The following is an 18,006-nucleotide window of genomic DNA, read 5'->3' as shown; positions in this document are numbered from 1 at the left end:
AGAAAAAAAATTCCAGAACACACTGTTAAACTGGTAATTTCCAAAAATTCTGAAAAAATTGAGGAAATTCTTGGTTATTGAACAGAATGAACAAAATATCTGGTTAAAACAGTTCTTTTGAAAGTCTATGCAGAAAAATTGGCAGTCAAAATAGAAGCATACTATGTAAATGGAAAAAAGGCTTGATGCAGCAAGACTGAACGACAAGCAACCCCTGTCAAACCTGTAAAGTTGACAGGCTTAGGAAACTGAAAGAAGAATATTATCCCATTTCAGCATGTAACTTCCAGAGCTGTTTATTTCTCACTTTTAAAAAGGCAAAATGAGCAAATTAAATGTGTTCACCTGTAATATTTCCAAATAGTGAAGAAACATACTGTAAATTCTGCTTTCACCAAGAATTCAATGTTTGCTAGTAATTATTTGAATCATTTCAGTCCTCAGCAACAATGGAAAGCTATTGTTAATAACAAACATACCTGGGAATTTATGAAATCCCTTAAAATAGATACAAGTTCTAAGCTTCATATGTTTTTCCATCTTTCTCTTTTTTTCCTATTCGGGAGGAATTCAAGTATGACTATTCCTACATACAGTAGGAAAAAAATGCACAACGGCATGGAGTGACTGTGCTACAGCCACAGAAGTCAACTGCTGAGCTGGCATTACAACTAAGGTCTCTTGCTCTTCAGTTCAGCATTAGATGAATGAGATCACACTGAAACACTTCCCATGTAATTGCTGTTTGCTTTGACAGGTATAGCCAGCCACTTACAATATTCAAATTAATCTGAAAACTGCAGAAAGCTCTTATTTTTAGTGTCAGTATTGCTTTTCATACTGTGAAATAACTCTGAGAATAACATGAACCTTTATATCTGCCTTTAAACAGGGATAAAGCTTGCACTATTTACACATGCACTGTATTTTAAGAGCGTGCATAGTCCAAACTTTCATTAATTAGAAACATTCTTAAGAAAGAAAGTAAGTCTCTCCTTCTTTAGGAGCTATCCAACTTATACTTCCAATGTGGATGTATTCCATTATATTATATCACACATGTTTTTAGAACTATTTAGGTCCAGTGTACATTTCTCGAGGAAGTGAAAAGCTCTTACCTCTCCGCAGCGTTGTTTTGCCAGTTGACCTAGTCTGGATTTTAATTCATTTATTTTCTCCTTTGACAAGCCTTTTGAATTTTTTAGTTGTATTTCAGGGACACTGAGGGACAGCAACAAAACATAAAAAAGTCCTCATCAGAAAAACTGAGTGTAAAAAGCAACAGAAGGTTGATAAGAATGGTGGGTGGGGGAAAAGGAACAGAATTCATAGTCAATTGGCAATTAGTCAATGCTCAAATTAGCAGTACATAAATATTACATATACAGTATAGAATAAAGCCAGAAATACTGTTTTATATTCCCTACCATCAAATTTTCTGGCTGCAGATTACCTGTCAGTTATACTTAACAGGAGAACTACCAAAGAAACCCTGCAGACTCTTATAACTCAGCTCTCAACCGGTAATTTACATAACAGTCCTTGAAAAATATTACTAGCATAACATTTAGGTGTTTAAAATTTATTTATCACCACTACACAGGTTACACAAATCTAAAGAAATATATGCAATAAATAAGTAACAGCTAAATTTAAAGCATGTTTAAAATCAAGTAAACAAGTAAAATGTCTGTAGTTACGTTATCTTAAATAAAAAAAAAAATTAGAGTAGCTGTTATGTCATGTGCTACAGGGTGTAACTGAGCTATCACTTGGTAAGGAATAACACTTCCCTTGTATACCACTCAAGCCAAAGCACAAATGGACAGGCTAAAGGGAGTTACACTTTGGACACAACCAGTGGCATAAGGACTGAACAAAATGGGGCACAGAGCAACACTTAACCCAGAAATTACTTGCCAACCCAAAATGCTGGGGGACTGATCACCTGCAATTCTTTTACATTTTCTATGGAGCACTCTTCCAAAAGGCTAATCCACCAGAAAAAAGAAACAGCAGATACAACTAAGACAGCAGATTGCTTTAAAAATGAAGATTCAGTCCCTACCTCAGCAGGTCATGAACTGAAAAAGTTTAAAAAGGGCACTAAGATGCTAGCAGATACACCCGTGTTTACATCTCTCCAAGCTACAAATCGCGGCTGCAGTCTTGCACTGACAAATGCATCCCTATTATTCCCCATTGCACAAAAGACCACATCTAATTCAGGTGCCAAATTTTATAGTTGCCTATTATAAAATACCACAGGCTTAACAAATACTGACGTGCAGAAAACAAAAATAAGAGTGATAAATAGAACTACATGTTTTTTCAGCTTACACTTTACTATGGAAAACAGAGAAAAAATGGTTATATTTTAATGTTCACTCACGTGTCAGGGTAGGTATGTGGACACTTGACCCACAGATCAACTTTGGCATATACTTCATTATCACCAGTCAACCCCTGAGGACGCAGAACTAAATTAATTTCAGGTGGCTGTCGTACCTAAAATGGAAAACAAAACTTTTTATTTAAAAGGGTTTTTTGGTTTTGTTTTAATGAAAGCACACAACTCTCACAACCTATATAATGGCAGAATTCAGGTTAGACCATCCAAACCATGAAAAAAATATATTAACGTATTGTCATTGCTCAATGAGTGAACTGGTTCACTGATTATTACAGTTTATCCCATATATTTTTATAACTTTTTCTAATAACTGTAACTACATTTATCTGAAGAATTCAGACTGAGCAAAAAGGAGGATTTATAATAAAACTCTTGCATTCTGCTTACTGTAGACTAGTAGTAGGAAAATGTTAAATAAATGTAACAGATTATTTATGGAGTATCACAAATTAAGGCATTCATTACAATACTGTTTCTTTTGTACTTGTTTTTAGGTCACTAACAAACACCAGTCAATATATATGTTACTTTCTGACGTGGCAACAGACTGTAACATCACATCTACATACACATTGTCTGGCCAAACAAATAATGGATAATGGTTTTTTTTATATTTCTGGTTTTGGCATAAAGTAGAATTTTAACAAATATTGCCCTTCCCTCCCCATCCTGTTCGAATTGCCTATGCAAAATCAGAACAAAGTAAAACATGTCCATGTAAACATTCTAAATTTTTCCTTTCCAATTAGCAAATTATTATTATTTTTTTTTTAAATAAAACAACCCAGACCTTAGTAACATGACTAACAGGGAGGGAAATAAGACCATGCAAACTAACAAACACAGAAACAGGTTAAAAGATGGTCACTATCCCCTCTATTTTCCCTTTGCATTTCCAGTAGGGAAAAGAACAGATTAAGTTGAGAGGATGTCAGGTATGAGTATAAGAGGGACTGAGGTCTGCAACACTTCTGAAACGCAGCAAATAACTAACAGCGTTTGCATCAAACGCCATGAAGAAAAAAAAAATTAAGTTCAGGTTTGTAGCAGGGGCTATGATATATTTTGTAGAAACTAAAGAAAAAAGAATGTAAAAAGAAACGACAGTAGCAGTGAATTTGGGGAACTGAAAAGAGTGATCAGTACCTCCAGGTACAGGAAAACAGTGCCACAGATGCAGCTGGAAAAAATTTATCCATTAGACATTGTGGACCCGAAAGAGAAGTTAAAAAAGACTGGTGAGTACTAGACCTGAGCGTTAGTTAGTTGTAATTAAAAAAAAACAAACCCAAACTATAAAAATTAAAGTTTTAAGTTATCATGGAAAGAACCACAGTTTGCATAAACCACAGTATACAATAAATATGCAAAAATCAGCAACGTGTATACCGATGAGACGAATCAATTAAGCAGGTATGTAACCAGTCGGTTAAAGGACGAATTAAGAGGCAACTTTGAAAAAATCTGGCAACTAATTAAACCGCGAGTTACACGCACAGCATTAATTACAGCGCGAACGGACCGATCTAGAGGATGAACTGCAAAGGCAGTCAGCTACACGGCTGCCTGCCGAAGGGGGGAGGACCACGGGCACACAGCAAGAGGCAAGATGCGCCAGGCAAGAAGCCCAAGGACTCGCCGCCAGCGAGGCAGCGCTAACGCGGCTCCCACCGCCCGCCCAGGCGGGCGCCACCAGCCCCCCCGCCCCGCCGGTAAGAGAAGGGCCCGCTCTGCCTCCCGCTGCGTCCCCTTCGCCCGGGAGGAGGGAGAAGGAGCGGCGCTGCCTCTGTAGCCATTAATGGGCGCAGGGAGCGGGAAGAGAGAGCAGGGACGAGGCCGCCGCGCTCGGAGGGGCCAGGCGAGGGGCAGCCCCGCGCCTGCGGGCAGCGCGGCCGGGGCAGGGCGCCCCGGGCCCGGCTGGCTCGGCGCAGGCGACGGGCCGGCCGCGGGAGCGCCGCTCGCTACCTTCCAGGCCTGGCTCTGCCGCAGATCCTGGAAGTCCTGCCCGTAAATGGACTCCAGCGCCTGGAGCTCGTTCTCCTGCCGCAGCTGGTAGCTCTCCGGCGGCTCCGCGGCCACCTCCGCCGGCAGCTTCTGCGCGCCGCTCGCCCGGGCCATGTCAGCTCCCCGGGCGGGGGCGGGCGGCAGCCATGGCGGGCGGCCCCGCGGCAGAAGTGGCAGCGGCCCAGCGGCGGCCGCGCTCCGCCGCGCCCCGGCACCGCCCCCGCGGCGGCGGGAGGAGGAGGAGCAGCCGGGGGGCCGCGGCCGTACGTCAGGCAGCGGCTGCTGCTGGAAAGGCCGCGGCCGGTCCCGGGGCCCTCGCAGGAGCTGTGTGCCGGGGCGCGGTGGGCTGGCGGCGGCCTCGGCGCCGCGTTAGCCCTGGGCCGGGCGGGGACGTGGAGCCGACGGCTCTGGGCGGCCTTTCGGGGGCTCTGCCACCCCGTGAGGGGCCGCGACGCGTTGCCCGCCGCTGCCGCCGTGCCCTGCTCAAGCCCTGCGGCCACTCGTGGTCCCGCCTGCCTCCCCCCAGAGGCCCCTTCCTCACAGCTGTGCGGGCCCAGAGTAGTGGTGCCTCATAGAATATCTCGAGTTGGAAGGGTCCCATAAGGACCATCGAGTCCAACTCCCTGCTGCCCGCAGGACTACCTAAAACTAAACCACGTGCCTAAGAGCGTCGTCCAGACGCTCCTTGAACTCCTCTGACAGGCGTGGTGCCGTGGCCGCTTCCCCTGGGGAGCCTGTTGCAGCAAGCAACCATCCTCTCGGTGAAGAGCCTTTTCTGATGTCCAGTCTGAACTTCCCCAAGGTACGCCTCCAGGTGTATCTGCAGATACAGAGATACACACCAAATATGACTAGTTACTGTGCAGATTTTTTTTTTGTAGACCTTGAGAAAGATTTGCAAAGGGGAGAAAGAATCACAAAATTCAGAATGGATTTCATGTAGAGCTGGGGCAGGATCTAAGTTCACGTGGAAACTAAAAAACATTTCCCCCGATGATTGCTTTGACGACTATAAGGAGGTGGAGCACAAGCAGCGTTAGTCTTTGGCTGGTTGAACCGCAAACACGAAGTGAGGCCAGACCTTGTGAGCACCCCCTCAGCCCATGGGTCTCCTTGGTGGGACTTCCCAGAGAGAGGCACTGGGTGTTGTCAGGGGAGCAGTGGTAAGCGGAGAAGAAAATTTCTTGTTCTTCAGGCACTTCGTGTGGTAACTACTGAACAGGAGGATCACTGCAAGATGTTGTAGCCTTTCAAGTTTTGGGATCTTAATGAAACCCCCCCAAGTAAATTCATACATACAAGCTTATCCATTAGGTGTGTAATCCCCAGGCAAAGAATGCTACAGCAGTCTGTAGCTTGCTACCATGCACCCATATACTATACTTAGGTGATTTCATCTGTTAAGAAATGTAGGAAACAAGTGTGGTCCACCGAAACTGAATGAACTGAATCTTGTTTTCCTTCTGCCTTAAACCTAGTCATGGTCATACCAGGATCCCCATTAGTTATAATATCTTTCCCCTAAAGATCAAATTCTGTCATCTTAATTGAAAACAAAGTAAGTTTCAGGGCCACACTTGCATTAAATCTCTACTGTTGCAGTATAATGGACTCAATTTTTCTTTACTTTTGTAATTGCATGAAACATCTTCTGATGCTTCTCTTTACTTACAAGGTTTGTATCAATGGAGTTTTGGTGATCTTCACTTTACTCTCTGACCTTTGAGTACAGACTTTTTGTTATAAACAGACCACTTAAGGCGGGACTTACTCTAATGAATAGTTTCTATAGCCCTCAATTTGTCCTTCTGAAATGGAAAGCTTGTTACATGCATACTTTGTTTATTTTTCTGTTTCACTTAAACTAAATATGTATGGTCCCAGCTGGGATTATAACTTATTTAATAACTGGTAGTTTCATAAAGTCATTACTATCTAACCAAACCCAAATCTTAACTGTATCACTGTTCTGATTCTGTTCTCTGTTCCTTACCATGTCTGGGAATGCCTGGAATGTGCCTTTAGTGGTAGCGTTTTTCTGTCTTTTTTTTTTTTTTTTTTTTTTTTTTTTTTGGTGGGAAATGCATGACTAAAAGCTGTGTAGTTTATCTAGCAACAACAGAGATCTCCTTTTGCACAGCCAAATGTGACCTGGGGCACTGTAATTGTCCATTAGAGTTTCTTATGCCTTCTTAGAAGTAACTGCTGTATTTGACCCACTGGTGCCATTGCGTTTGCTCATCTATCAATTTGTATAAATAGTCTCTCTGTATTAAAGACTAGAAATAAAAGTTTCTGGGCCACAGATTCATCTTCTCTCCCACACAAAGGCACAGCAAGAATTGCCAGCTTGAAGATATGATGCAGGAAGTAATCAAGAAACTTCAGTAAAATTTTCTTTAACAGAAATTATGGTTTTACACTTCCCAAGCACTTTGTGGAAACAGCATGTGGAAACGTCTCCTGTGTTACACTGCGTAACAAGGGGTGGGTCAGGTAACGTTATGCATTGTTAAAGCTGCCTGACTGTTCCCGTTCTTTGTGACTTGGCAAAATTTTAACCAATTGGGATTAAATGTTCTAGACCACATGTCTACCTCAGGCTATTTTATTCTTTTCTCTTAATTTCTTCTACAATGATTCATTGTTTCCAAGAAGAAAGCCAGAGAAAAATAACATCATAATAAAAACATTCTGAAAATTTCTTTTAAAAAGTCTCATGTACCCCAGCAGAAGTGTGAAAATTTGATGCATGAGGGGGCAGAGATGACGTTTTTCAGTGCTGTGGCTTTGCTAGCTAGCCTTGTGAAAACCTGCATAAAGTAAACCAAATTATACTACTTGAAGAAAAAAAAAAAAAAGTATTCACATGCTCCACACAGATTTACTGGAGTACAATGAACGTCACTGAAGAGTCCACCTGCCTGCAACATGTGCCACGCTGCATCTAGACAGAAGCTTCCCTGTGAAAATTTAAGACAGAATTAAAAACTCTCATATCCCACAACACTGAAATTTAATTCTAGCCATTAAAATTTAATTATGTGAGATGTGAGAGTGTCCTTTCACTTCCCCACGTGTATGGTAAGGGGAGGTGAGTGTCCCTAGGTGAAGTGCAGGAGAGAGGGGAAGGGTCCCAGAGTGGGGAGCTGAAGAAAGGGGCTGCTGTGTGAAGGAAAGTGCCTTGCAGGCAGCTGGGAGGTTAAAGGGAGGGGAGGGGGTCAGAGTCCGGTCACAGAGATTGGCCAAAATGGCCACAGGAATGTTGAGGGACCAAAAGGAGAAGAAGCCAATTCGGGAGTCCCAGGAAACAAAGACAAGGGGAAGGCACAGTGGAAGCTGCTGACTATTGCCTGAGGAAGGTGGGAAAAAACTGGGACTGGCTGGACAAGGTGAATGGGTTGGGAGTAGGGGTGAGAGGAAAGGGTAGGAAGGTGAGTGAGCCTGGGGCCAGGCTGGGAGTAGGGAAGAGACATGAATTACTAGGAAAGATCCTGGGGCAATGAGCTGAAAGACTCACACTCCCAGGGGAGCAAGAGGAGGCTGCGAAGGGCAGGGCCCAAACACATGGAGGTGTGACGGGTATTTGGCCAACAGCCTCCAGGGCCTGCGGTGGGATGGAGTGGTGGCAGTCCCTGTTCCCTGTGGTCAGCAAACAGTTTTCGAACCCATGGCAGAGCCCTCAGCTCTCTCCTGTACCATCTGAGCTCAGAGGAGACAGGATGCAGATCACAGAAATGCATTTTGTCAGTTTGGGGTCCCTGAAAAAGCCTTGCTGTGCAGGGGTTATACTCATGGGTTGCAATTCTTCCACGGGGCACTTCCAGACTCACTGGGCAATGGCTGAAGAACCTTTTTTGGCCGGATTTTTAACTAGCCATCCTCCGAACAATCTTCAAATTAAAAAGCAAACATGCACCTGCTATATGGGTCCACACTTTCTGCACAATTAAACCCCATACCTCTTATGCCTACGGAGGAGCTTTCTCGGCCAATAAGGTATTTAAAAAAAAAAATCCATTTTAACAAATAAAACCTATATGTAGAAGTTAGGGCAGTCTCTTGAAATTCTGTCCTCAGAATTACGGACCTGTTTTAAAATACCGGTTTAGAAAGTCTGCCTCCCAGACGGCGCTTGCCCACCGACGACGAGCCGCTGTCGCAGGGCGGCCCTGCCCGGCTGTGCCTGCCCGCCTGCCGCGACAGGGGCTTCCCGCCCTCCCCGGCAACGCCCGCCCCGCCGCCCCCGAGCAAAATGGCGGCCCTGCGCCCCCCGCCGAGTGCCGCGGCCACGTGATGGCGGCACCCCCCCGCCCCTCAGGAGGGCGGCGGAGGCGGGAGCTCGGCGTCCCGCCCCGCCGGGCCACCGCCTCCCGCGGGTGGCGGGGCTTGGCGGCCGTCCGCAGTGTGGAGTGGCGGAGCCGCGGGCGGCGGCGGCGGCGGCGCAGCTCGGTGCCCGGGCCGGGATGTTGGCGCGTGTACGAGCCGGAGCGTCACCGCCAGCCGCGCTTGGTGTGGGGCGCGCTCAGAGCGGGTCACGCAGGATCGTACGGAGGCTTTTTGCTTCGTTGGAGGCTCGAGTGCCTCCCGCCTTGGGATTCAAAACCAAATTAATTTTCCCCGAGAAATAGCTGGAGTGCAGTGGAAGCCATTGAGCAGTCGTTTGCTTCTCTGGAGGCTGTGTAGGGGTCTTCTTGGCGCCCAGCGTCGCACAGAGCGAGGAGGGACGCGGGACGGAGCCACGTCTCACCACAGGAGGAGTGGGCAGGAGGAGAGGTGCCATGGGGAAAGAGATGTCTTTCCTCTCTCAGGGTTGTGAGAAAAGCTAACGCCAAGGCTGAGAGTGGAGTGGGGGGACAGAGCTTGTGGTCCATCAACTTTTCCAGAGCGGTTTTAATGTATAGAAAGGCCGTGTGCGTGCGAGCGCGTACGCGGCGGGCGCGAGGTGACCTTCTGGCAGGGTTAGGGAGATGAGCCACGGTGTGGACTGTAATTTCCTCACTCACTTTTATTGCTGTAAAACATGCTGAGGAAACGCTGTGGTACTGTGAAGCAAGAAATATGGGACAGCTGATCGCAAGGAGGAGCCTGCTTTATTTTCTGCTTTTCTTTACTGGCTATCATGATTTACAAGGTAGAAACGTGAAAAGCCAACCCTGCTTTCCGGGACACAGAAATGTGGTGAAGATGCCTCGGAGTGTCAGAAATGGGGCTTTATCCTCAGAAGCACCTTTTTGCCTGTGGGCTCCATTCAGTCGTTAAAGGCAAGGGCTCAATAACCTGTGGTGATTAGGTGGCAGCAAGGAAGGCAGGAACTTCGCCATGGGGTATGACAAAGGCTGGATCTCGAGGAACGAGAGCGAGCATGCCCCGTACCAGGCTGTCACCAGAGCTCTGGAGATGAGGAACTCCTCGGCTGGGCAGATGGTCTGGCAGGGTGGGAATAGCAGTGAGGCTGGTGCCGCGGAGAGCGAGGAGCATGGCGAAGAGCAGACCTACAGGCATTTCACTACCACGGTGCAAATTGTCATTTTTGTGGGCTCTTTGCTGGGTAAGTGAGTGTTGCTGGAGTTTTTTGTTGATGTGGTTTGTTTATCCTTATGGTCAGGGACTGCAGACCAAACGGTAACTAACATAGTTTGCTGCTTAGTGACTCTTCTTTTCGCATTTTAGGTCCTCAGGTGTATAATTTCAAGTTGCTTGTGGGTTTTTGATGTGTAAAAACTGTTACTATAAAATGCCATTCATCACAGATGACAACTGGTACATTATACATTTGTATTGCTTGGTAAACTTTTCCATCAGAATTTAAATGGGCAAAAATTAAATGGGTTGATTACACCCTTATTTTCAACTGTAATGGGATCTGTTCTCTTTACCGTACAAAAAGGGTGTGGAGTATTTTAAACAAGTTTTACTGAATTTCTGTTTCACCCTGCACTAATTCTGTATTTGTGTCCTGCAGCTTTTAAATTAATCCTTTGGAAGTACTTTATGCTTTACACTTTATGCTGTAAATATGTATAACCATGTGCAATCCTGCGTACTTGTTATCCTTCAAGTAGGAATCATAGACTTTAGATATGTGGTAGTAAACTAGTAATATATTGCCATAGAACTTTACAAACGTGTGTACATATGCTTTCTAGGTGCTTATAGTATGTTGTTTTGTTAGGAATACATGGGCATTTCTTAAAAAAAAAAAAAAGGCAAAATAAGCCTTATGGTGAGTCAAGTTAGCACTGTTTGGGAGATCAGTAAGCTAGATTTCAGTAAAATGTCACTACTATCTAAATCATTCAAAGCTGGTTACTGGAAATGATGAGGCTTTTGACACAAGGCTTGACTGAGAAAGTCTCCAGCTGTCTTAGGAGAGTTCAGCAGGACTTTGCTGATGGTCATTGGCTCTTATTATCAAGGGTTTGTTTTTGTTTTTCCTGATCTTGAGTAATGCTAAAATCCATTTCTGTGGTCATGGTAATTAATTCTAATATTGATTTTTTTCTTGGTAATATTTAATATCACTTAAATAATTTCTAAGAAGATGGTAAGCATAGTCTTGGAACAGCGTTGAGCTCTGGGCTCAGTCAGTGATACACTTATATTACTGTACATCACTGAGTCTTTTGGCCTCAATTATTCCTCTGTGCAGTGGGGGTGATCTTCATGGTTCTTGCTTTTTTTGTATTTAGTGCATAGGTAGTGTGGGGAAGGGACTCTCTTTTTCCATATGTTGGATAGTGCCTGCCACAAAATGGTAGCCAGCAAATAGTGTCCTAAAAATAACGAGATGAATGTATTGCTGTTCCCTCTTTACTGAATGGAAACAAAGCCACAAAGGAGCTGAAGCCTCGATCCCCAGAAGGTCTTGGGGCTTCAGTGCCTGCATGCTCAGCCCTCATACATGCCAGATGTTTTGCTTATGCATGTGCTGCACACTGTCTCTGCTTCAGCAGGGGAGAACAGCTTGATATTTACCTCATACTTAGGCTTGCACAAATGCCTTTAATTAAGTTTTCCTCTTCATTTGTTCTCTGCCATGGTCCATAGAGCGTGGGCGGCATCCAGCTCTTTTCTCCATCAGGTGAGGCCCTCAGTTGAGCTGCAGAATAGCAGTTCTTTGGTCCAGTGAGTCTTAGGTTCCTCTTTGCAGAGGGGAAACCCTTCAAGGGGAATTAGAACTATCCTTCCCCCTAAAGCATGAGATGAGGGGCACTCTTCTCAGAGGTAGGATGTGTGGGTTTGAATCCTTTCAGGTTTGGGTGGATGTGCAACTTGTACATCCCACAATGTCAGTGCGTGCTCAAGCCACTTTGCTATTGGATAAAATAGCACTACCCGTTTAAAAAGAAGAAATGATTTCTACTTCCAGCTTGAAAAGAAACAAACATATATGTCTCAGTCTTGATAATGAATACTGGGGTCTGACATAAGCAGCAGTCTACAGCATAGAGAGGTCCAGGTCCTACAAGAGGCAAGAATCACAGTCGGGGTTGTGAATTTAATTTGGGTTCCTTCTGTGCAGAAGAATGTGATAGTGATAGTCAGTTGTGAGAGAGATGTATATACTATGGTTTTTTCTCCTGTTTAAGACCTTTATTTGAGACCTGTGGGGAGACTTGTAACAGTAGGAGGAATTCTTGTGTTAGTTTTTGCTGTGTTGTGAAAGGATGGTGCTATGGTGTTTCATGATACCTGCCGAGGGCAAGGAAGTCAAACTGTTCTTTATGGTTACTTTGGAATACATTGAAAGCGCATCCTCAATTTATTTATTTATTTTAGGTAGCAATGACAACGATACTAGATTCTAGAATTTTTGTCTTTAGAAGGGATTATGTAGTTGTCACAAGCTTGCCAAAGCTTGAACTTGGATGTGACCTTAACATGTACGTCAGAAGATCTAACTGGTAGAATCAACCAGAAATATCAAGAAGAGGCTTGCTAACTGGCAGATTTTTTTCCTATTGTTTTTTGTCCTCATTTGTAGCAAGTTTTCATTGTTAAAGATGTCTGATTTTGTAAAGAATCAGATTATTCCAAGTTTGGAATGGACAAAACCATAATTATTAGTCTAAAAATCACTTATAATATGGGGCAGTTAGAGATGAGAGTACTTCAGATAACTTGGTTATGAGTTACTGAGTTAATGAAGCTATAATGTGCTTAAATGCTACAGTTTTAAATAGCTGTTCATGTGACTTTGAGTCTGCACAAACTTCCTACTGTTGCTCTTCCACTGCTTGTGTGGAAGTTCTCACTTAGCAGACTACCTATGATTTTAATATTCAAGGACTGAGGAATAGGATGGGGTAAATCTGCATCTCTATACTTTGAACCCAGCTGGTACTACCTGTTATGCACTCCTTTGGCTGTAGCCTACCACAAAGTTTCCGCACAAGACAGGAGGCATTGGAGGGAGGAATTTGGTCAATTTAGTTACCCTGATCAGCAGGTCGGTTTGCTTCTGTGAAGGAAAGATTTGCAGTATATTCAAGACTTGCAAGCCATTTCTGTCTGTGATGCTTAGCTGAGTGCATGAACTGGAGAATTCATCTGGGGAGCTTTAAATGCTTTGCACATGTTGATGAACTTATTTACCAAATGCACAAGGTGAGGTACCAAGTGAGACTAGAAGGTCTTGTCTTCCTGTGCAGCTCCATGGCTGGTAATGGCAGTTCTCACAGTAATGGTATTTCCTAGCCTGTAAGCTATCAACTTAGGGCAGGGCTAGAACAAAACAGTGAAAAAGCTTGCCACTGGTGTTTCTCGTTCCACTGTTTGAACTGTGCTAAGATCAGGGAATGTGGAACATGTTACAGAAAAAAATACAAGCTTGCTGAGCATCAGCAGAAGAACTAGGAAAAGACGCATGCCTCTCATTACCACTTTCTTTTCTGATCCACACGTGTACTTGGTGCTTCCTGAAACCAGGACAGAAATCAAGAGAGTGGGTGCCTCAGGAACTCTGGAATGGCAAGTGCACGTGTAGAGATGTGTTTCTGGTGTGGGGTTGGGTGACTTGCACTTAGTAGTCTGCTTAGGCCATAGCTGTGCAGGTACAGTATGATTAAATCTGTTGCTTCTATGAAAAGTTACTCTAGGAGAATAGAAGCCAAAATAATTGTGCTGCTTCTGTCAACTCTCTTATGTGAATGACTGTTTTTGGACCCCTCAATTGCCCCTAATTGGCTTAGCAAAAGGAAAGCTAATGTGTTGAATTTCTGTGTGTAATGCAGCAACTTTCAATACCTTAAATATGAGGAAAAGTGAAAGGCACCAATGGGGAGAACTAGCTGATTTTACTGGCCGCTGGAATGATGCAGACAGGAGCAGTGAGTGTGACATGAGAAGCAACACAAGCTGTCAGTACTGATTCCCTTCAGTTGGCTTAATTCTATCTGGTAAAAGGTGTCAAGAGATTTGAGCTTTGCATGTCCTCACTTGTTTTGAAAGGATGTAGAAGTCGTCATTGGAAGAGCAAGAATGGTAGAGATTTGCTTTGAAATTGATTGCTTCACTTCCACTAATCCTGCACAGATCTATCTGCTCTGCGGTCCCCTGTGTATTCTGCCTGACTCAGGTTAGATAATTTTTTACTTCCTTGTAAGAACTGTAGGAACTGTTTCATTTTGTCTAACCTGTGTTTCAGGCCAGTTCCCTCCACCTGCCACCAAATGGATGTGGCTAAAATGATTAAGTCAGGATTGCTTGCGTAAGTGAATGGTGATTTGCAGTCATGGTAATACTGGCTAGGGTCCTTAGCTGGCAAATTCAAATGACTACTATCGAAGGGATGGTGTTGTTCATGTGAAGTTGATAAAAGGAAGGATAAAATAAAATTTAGGTTTAGAACTACTGCTTTGTCAAATTACTAAAGTTTTGAAGATGGAAACCATATTCTTCATCCTCATGACTTTTTTTGGCATGTTACCCTGTTTGTCTGTTTCAGGGTTCTTGTTGCAGAGTCTTCTTCTGAGTCTGTCCACTTCACAATGTTGTTCTGTCACCTATTGCCATAGTAGCAGAGCACCATCAGTGATACAATTTCATAACAAAAGCACAGTTTTTCATGCAGTTTCTAAAGTTGCTCCTCTTTGAGCAGGAGTAAAGTTCTGCTTGGGATTTTTTTTTTTCTTCTTTAAATCAAACAAAGAGATTTGATGAGTTTTGCTGATTGTGTAGGGATTTATTTAGGAGAGGACTGACAAGTACCATTTGCATGGTAGAGAAGGAAAATCTGTAGTGTTCCCATGTCCATGGGAAGTTGGTTCCTCTTGCTGGAGAATGGTTAGGCTTCAGCTTTTGTATCATTTGTTGTCATCATAATGGTCGGCACGTCCCAGGGCAATCCAGGGGGACTGGTGGTTGTGCCCACGACTCCCCCATTGTGCTAGCTTGTCTGTACCTTTGCCATGTATGGATAGGGCTTGTTCTCACAGGGTGAGTTGAGGAACCGGGAAGTTCAGGAGCCCTTCAAGGGGACACCAGTTTTTGTTACCTGTTACTGTGGCGAAGAGAAGTTTATGATTTGACTGACTGAGATCAATGGGCTAGGAAAGTGAGACTGCTGGCTTGTGCCATAGTCACTAACAGACTGGGAGCTACATCTGGCTGTGCAGATGTATCTGCGTTGGCTTTACATATAAGAGGACCCTAAGGTAAAGAAATTTCCGTCATTTGAGAAGCATGCTGCACAGAGATTCTGTTATACTGCCCTAGGAAAGTGTTTCTTGTTTTTTGTTTCCCATTCTCCCCCTTCTGAGACCTGTGTAAACTGGGTGCCTTGTAGATTTTCTCTTGTTCTCTCATTGTGAAGACCATAGTGAGATGGAGCTCATGGAGTGATCTCACTCTTCCATTTTGGGGGGCATATCTCAGGCTGTTTGGGCTTCTAATGTACAGAGCATGCTGTGAGGATCAACTACAGCATGGCAGGACTGCAACAAGCACTACAATATGTTTCAGTAATGCACAGCAGAGCAGCTAGGCTGCAGAGGGGATCACCAGTGCTGTTGATGTTACTCATCACACACAGTCAGAAGAAATAGAGGCTTTGGATCTTTCAGTCTGAGATCAGAGGAGTAGAGCAAAGGTTATAGGTTGTTTTTCATTGGATTTAAGAATTTAAATTTGTAACTTGAAATTTATAGTATTTTTTTAATTCAGATAATTTCTTCCCTCCACGCCCTCCTCCAGCATGAAAATAAAACAGCAAAAAGCTGTAGTATGTTCCTGGCTGCTATTCAAAAATGAATTAACAGTTTATGAAAATAGAGTATTTGAACATGGTAACTGTGAAAAAATATTAGCTATTTGATTCAGAAGAATGTGGAGTTACTGCTTTTACTCTTGTGGCTGTCACTGGTTTGAAAAAGGTTACATGTGGACAATGACTTTTAAATAGGTAACAACTTAGCTGATGAATGGCAAATCAAAGATGCTTTTTTTTTTAAGGCTTGGGATGACATGGGGCTCCTTTTAAAAGCAAGTAAATAGCTTCCTTTTCATCAAAGAAGATTCTTGAGATCAGATTTGCAGGGAATATAGGGATAGAGCAATATTGCTCTACAAAGGATATTTTTCTCTTGCCATTAGAGGTAATCAATCTGCAGAGACTAATTATTATTTTAGCACAGCAGCCAAACCCTTTGACAGAAGGAAGAGGGAATATTACTTTTGAGCTTTGGCAGGGAGAGGTCACTGGATGTGGCTGCAGCTGCTTTCACTTGAGTGCAGGCAGTGGGAGGGGATCCTGGAAATGAAGAGAAGGATCTCCAAGAAGCACTTGTAGCCAGCATGCACAGTTAAGCTTAGCTTGAAAGGGAAATAAAATTGATGGATGAAATGCAATGGACAAAAGCACCTTCTGTTAATCTCAGGAGAAGGGAAAGAAAGACCAGGAATAACGATTTTGGGGGAAGTCTGGATGTGGGCTCTGTCACTCTTAACATGGATTTTTTTTCCCCAGTTCACTTGTTTACATACAAATTTACGTACTATTATAACTGCAGTTAAATGGGGGACCTTATATGCATTGTGCTTTTACTGATTGTAGCATCGGTGTAGCTGAATATTTGTGTCATGTTAGGCTTAGGTGAGATTATATCCCATTATCGTGGTTTGTAGTTTCTATTCTTTTCATATTTCCCAGGTTTGAGAGTCTGCCTGTGCTCCTGAGGTTATTTAAGTCTGTTCACAATTTTCACGTTAGCCGTGTAGATAAAACTGCAGTAATTTTCTTCTTTAAAAAAAATCATTCTTTTCAGACATTTAGGGACCCCCCCCCACTAGATAATTGATGAAAATTATAATGAGAAAGAGATGTCCTCATTGACAGTGTCTACTCCTCAGACTGAATATGCATCTTACAGTTAGTTAAAAAAGCACAGAAAGTATCCCAGATAATCCCAAATCCAGGAAGCTTTCCCAAACCTTGTAAATCAGTGCCTTCATAAGGGTTTGGGGAATGAGGCTCTTTGTTACTTGCTCTTTCATCTTCCCAAATCTGTCTTGTACAGAAGGAAATTTCACTGGAAAGGTTGAGGATGCTCTGATACAGTTTGCACTCTAATCTAATGGTTATAACACTTTTTTGGAAGCTGTGGGTTAGATTGGTTACCTCCTGGTTTCTAACCACACTTGATGATATCCAAGGGAGGTGTCCTTTGAAAGAAAACAGTGAGCTTTGAAACAGATAGCAGATTTCCAAGTGAAAAGTGAACCCCTGCTGCCTTCCCAGGGTCCTGCAGGACGAGAAGAGGCAAGGCTTCAGGCTCACCCTTTTTCCTGAGGATTTCCCATGAGCCGTTTGGCTCCAGCCTCTCCCTGCCCTTCAAACTGATTTTTGTCTCCCTATCTTGACATCTGTGCAGAGAGATGTAACATGGATTGTTACAGCACCTGATTTATAAAGGGATAGATCCCTTCTGGGATACAATCCTAAAGTAACTGACAGTCTAGTTAATGTGTTTGTAAAGACAAATGTATACTAGCATAAGGAATAAATATTTGTATCTTGGAATAGCTACCAGTGAAGTTTGCCACAGGCATCTTCTATTAAGAATGAAGCAGGGAATCTTGCAGTAAAAAATACTGCAGGTACATGATTAAAGGCTAGACTGAGAGAATTTTTAAAGAACGAGGAGCATGTCTGCAATAGCTCCAGCAAAAATTGTAGCCCTGCCCTCAAAAAGGGTAGAACCATCTGAGGGGAAAAAAAAAGAAAGGTCTGGGATGGGAAGGATGATGTTTAGTTTCTAATGATGTCACTCTTAGAAAAATTGGAATTGTTTTAGATGAAATCTTCTAAACCAGGCACTTTGCATAGATTAACTTTGTTGCTGATTAGCTGGAATAGTTAAAGTTTGGCAAAGCAAAAAGTGACTGAAAATCAAGTCTAGTAAGAAGCATCAGGTGAATGTAATGATATGAGTGGTAATATTTGCATGTAATAATAATTGCATAGTAATAACATATTACAGTAATATAACATTATGGTAATAATTTTCCCCTGCATTTTTGTATGGGTGGTTCCAAACCTCAGGAATAATGGACCCTGCAGCAGTAAGCCTAGTTCAGGTTGCACCCTT

At 43.4% G+C, this 18,006-nt stretch overlaps 2 protein-coding genes across 14 annotated transcripts in view; one reads left to right on the top strand and one right to left on the bottom strand.

The window, feature by feature from the left end:
• Window positions 1-4,652, bottom strand: part of EIF2AK4 (eukaryotic translation initiation factor 2 alpha kinase 4) — a 40,730-nt gene extending 36,078 nt beyond the window's left edge. For 6 of the 13 annotated variants that reach the window (XR_012650765.1, XR_012650761.1, XR_012650760.1 and 3 more), the window contains exons 1-3: window positions 4,379-4,652; window positions 2,393-2,508; window positions 1,119-1,221 (exon numbers count right to left, since the gene is read on the bottom strand). Coding sequence is in view for 2 of the 13 variants with exons in the window: in XM_075030418.1 (XP_074886519.1) it covers window positions 1,119-1,221; window positions 2,393-2,508; window positions 4,379-4,531 (372 nt within the window). In the remaining 11 variants the exon portion in view is untranslated. The remainder of the gene's footprint in view (window positions 1-1,118; window positions 1,222-2,392; window positions 2,509-4,378) is intronic. The other 7 variants (XR_012650755.1, XR_012650754.1, XR_012650756.1 and 4 more) reach the window with 3 other exon arrangements.
• Window positions 4,653-8,897: 4,245 nt separating this feature from the next.
• Window positions 8,898-18,006, top strand: part of GPR176 (G protein-coupled receptor 176) — a 44,174-nt gene continuing 35,065 nt past the window's right edge. The window contains exon 1 of the mRNA XM_075031106.1: window positions 8,898-9,968. Coding sequence (XP_074887207.1) covers window positions 9,740-9,968 — 229 coding nt within the window. The 5' untranslated portion in view covers window positions 8,898-9,739. The remainder of the gene's footprint in view (window positions 9,969-18,006) is intronic.

The sequence above is a fragment of the Buteo buteo genome, chromosome 6, assembly GCF_964188355.1.
Source record: "Buteo buteo chromosome 6, bButBut1.hap1.1, whole genome shotgun sequence".
NCBI classification, from domain to species: domain Eukaryota; kingdom Metazoa; phylum Chordata; class Aves; order Accipitriformes; family Accipitridae; genus Buteo; species Buteo buteo.
The sequence above is the reverse complement of the archived record's forward strand: the minus strand, read 5'-3'. Positions and strand labels throughout refer to the sequence as shown.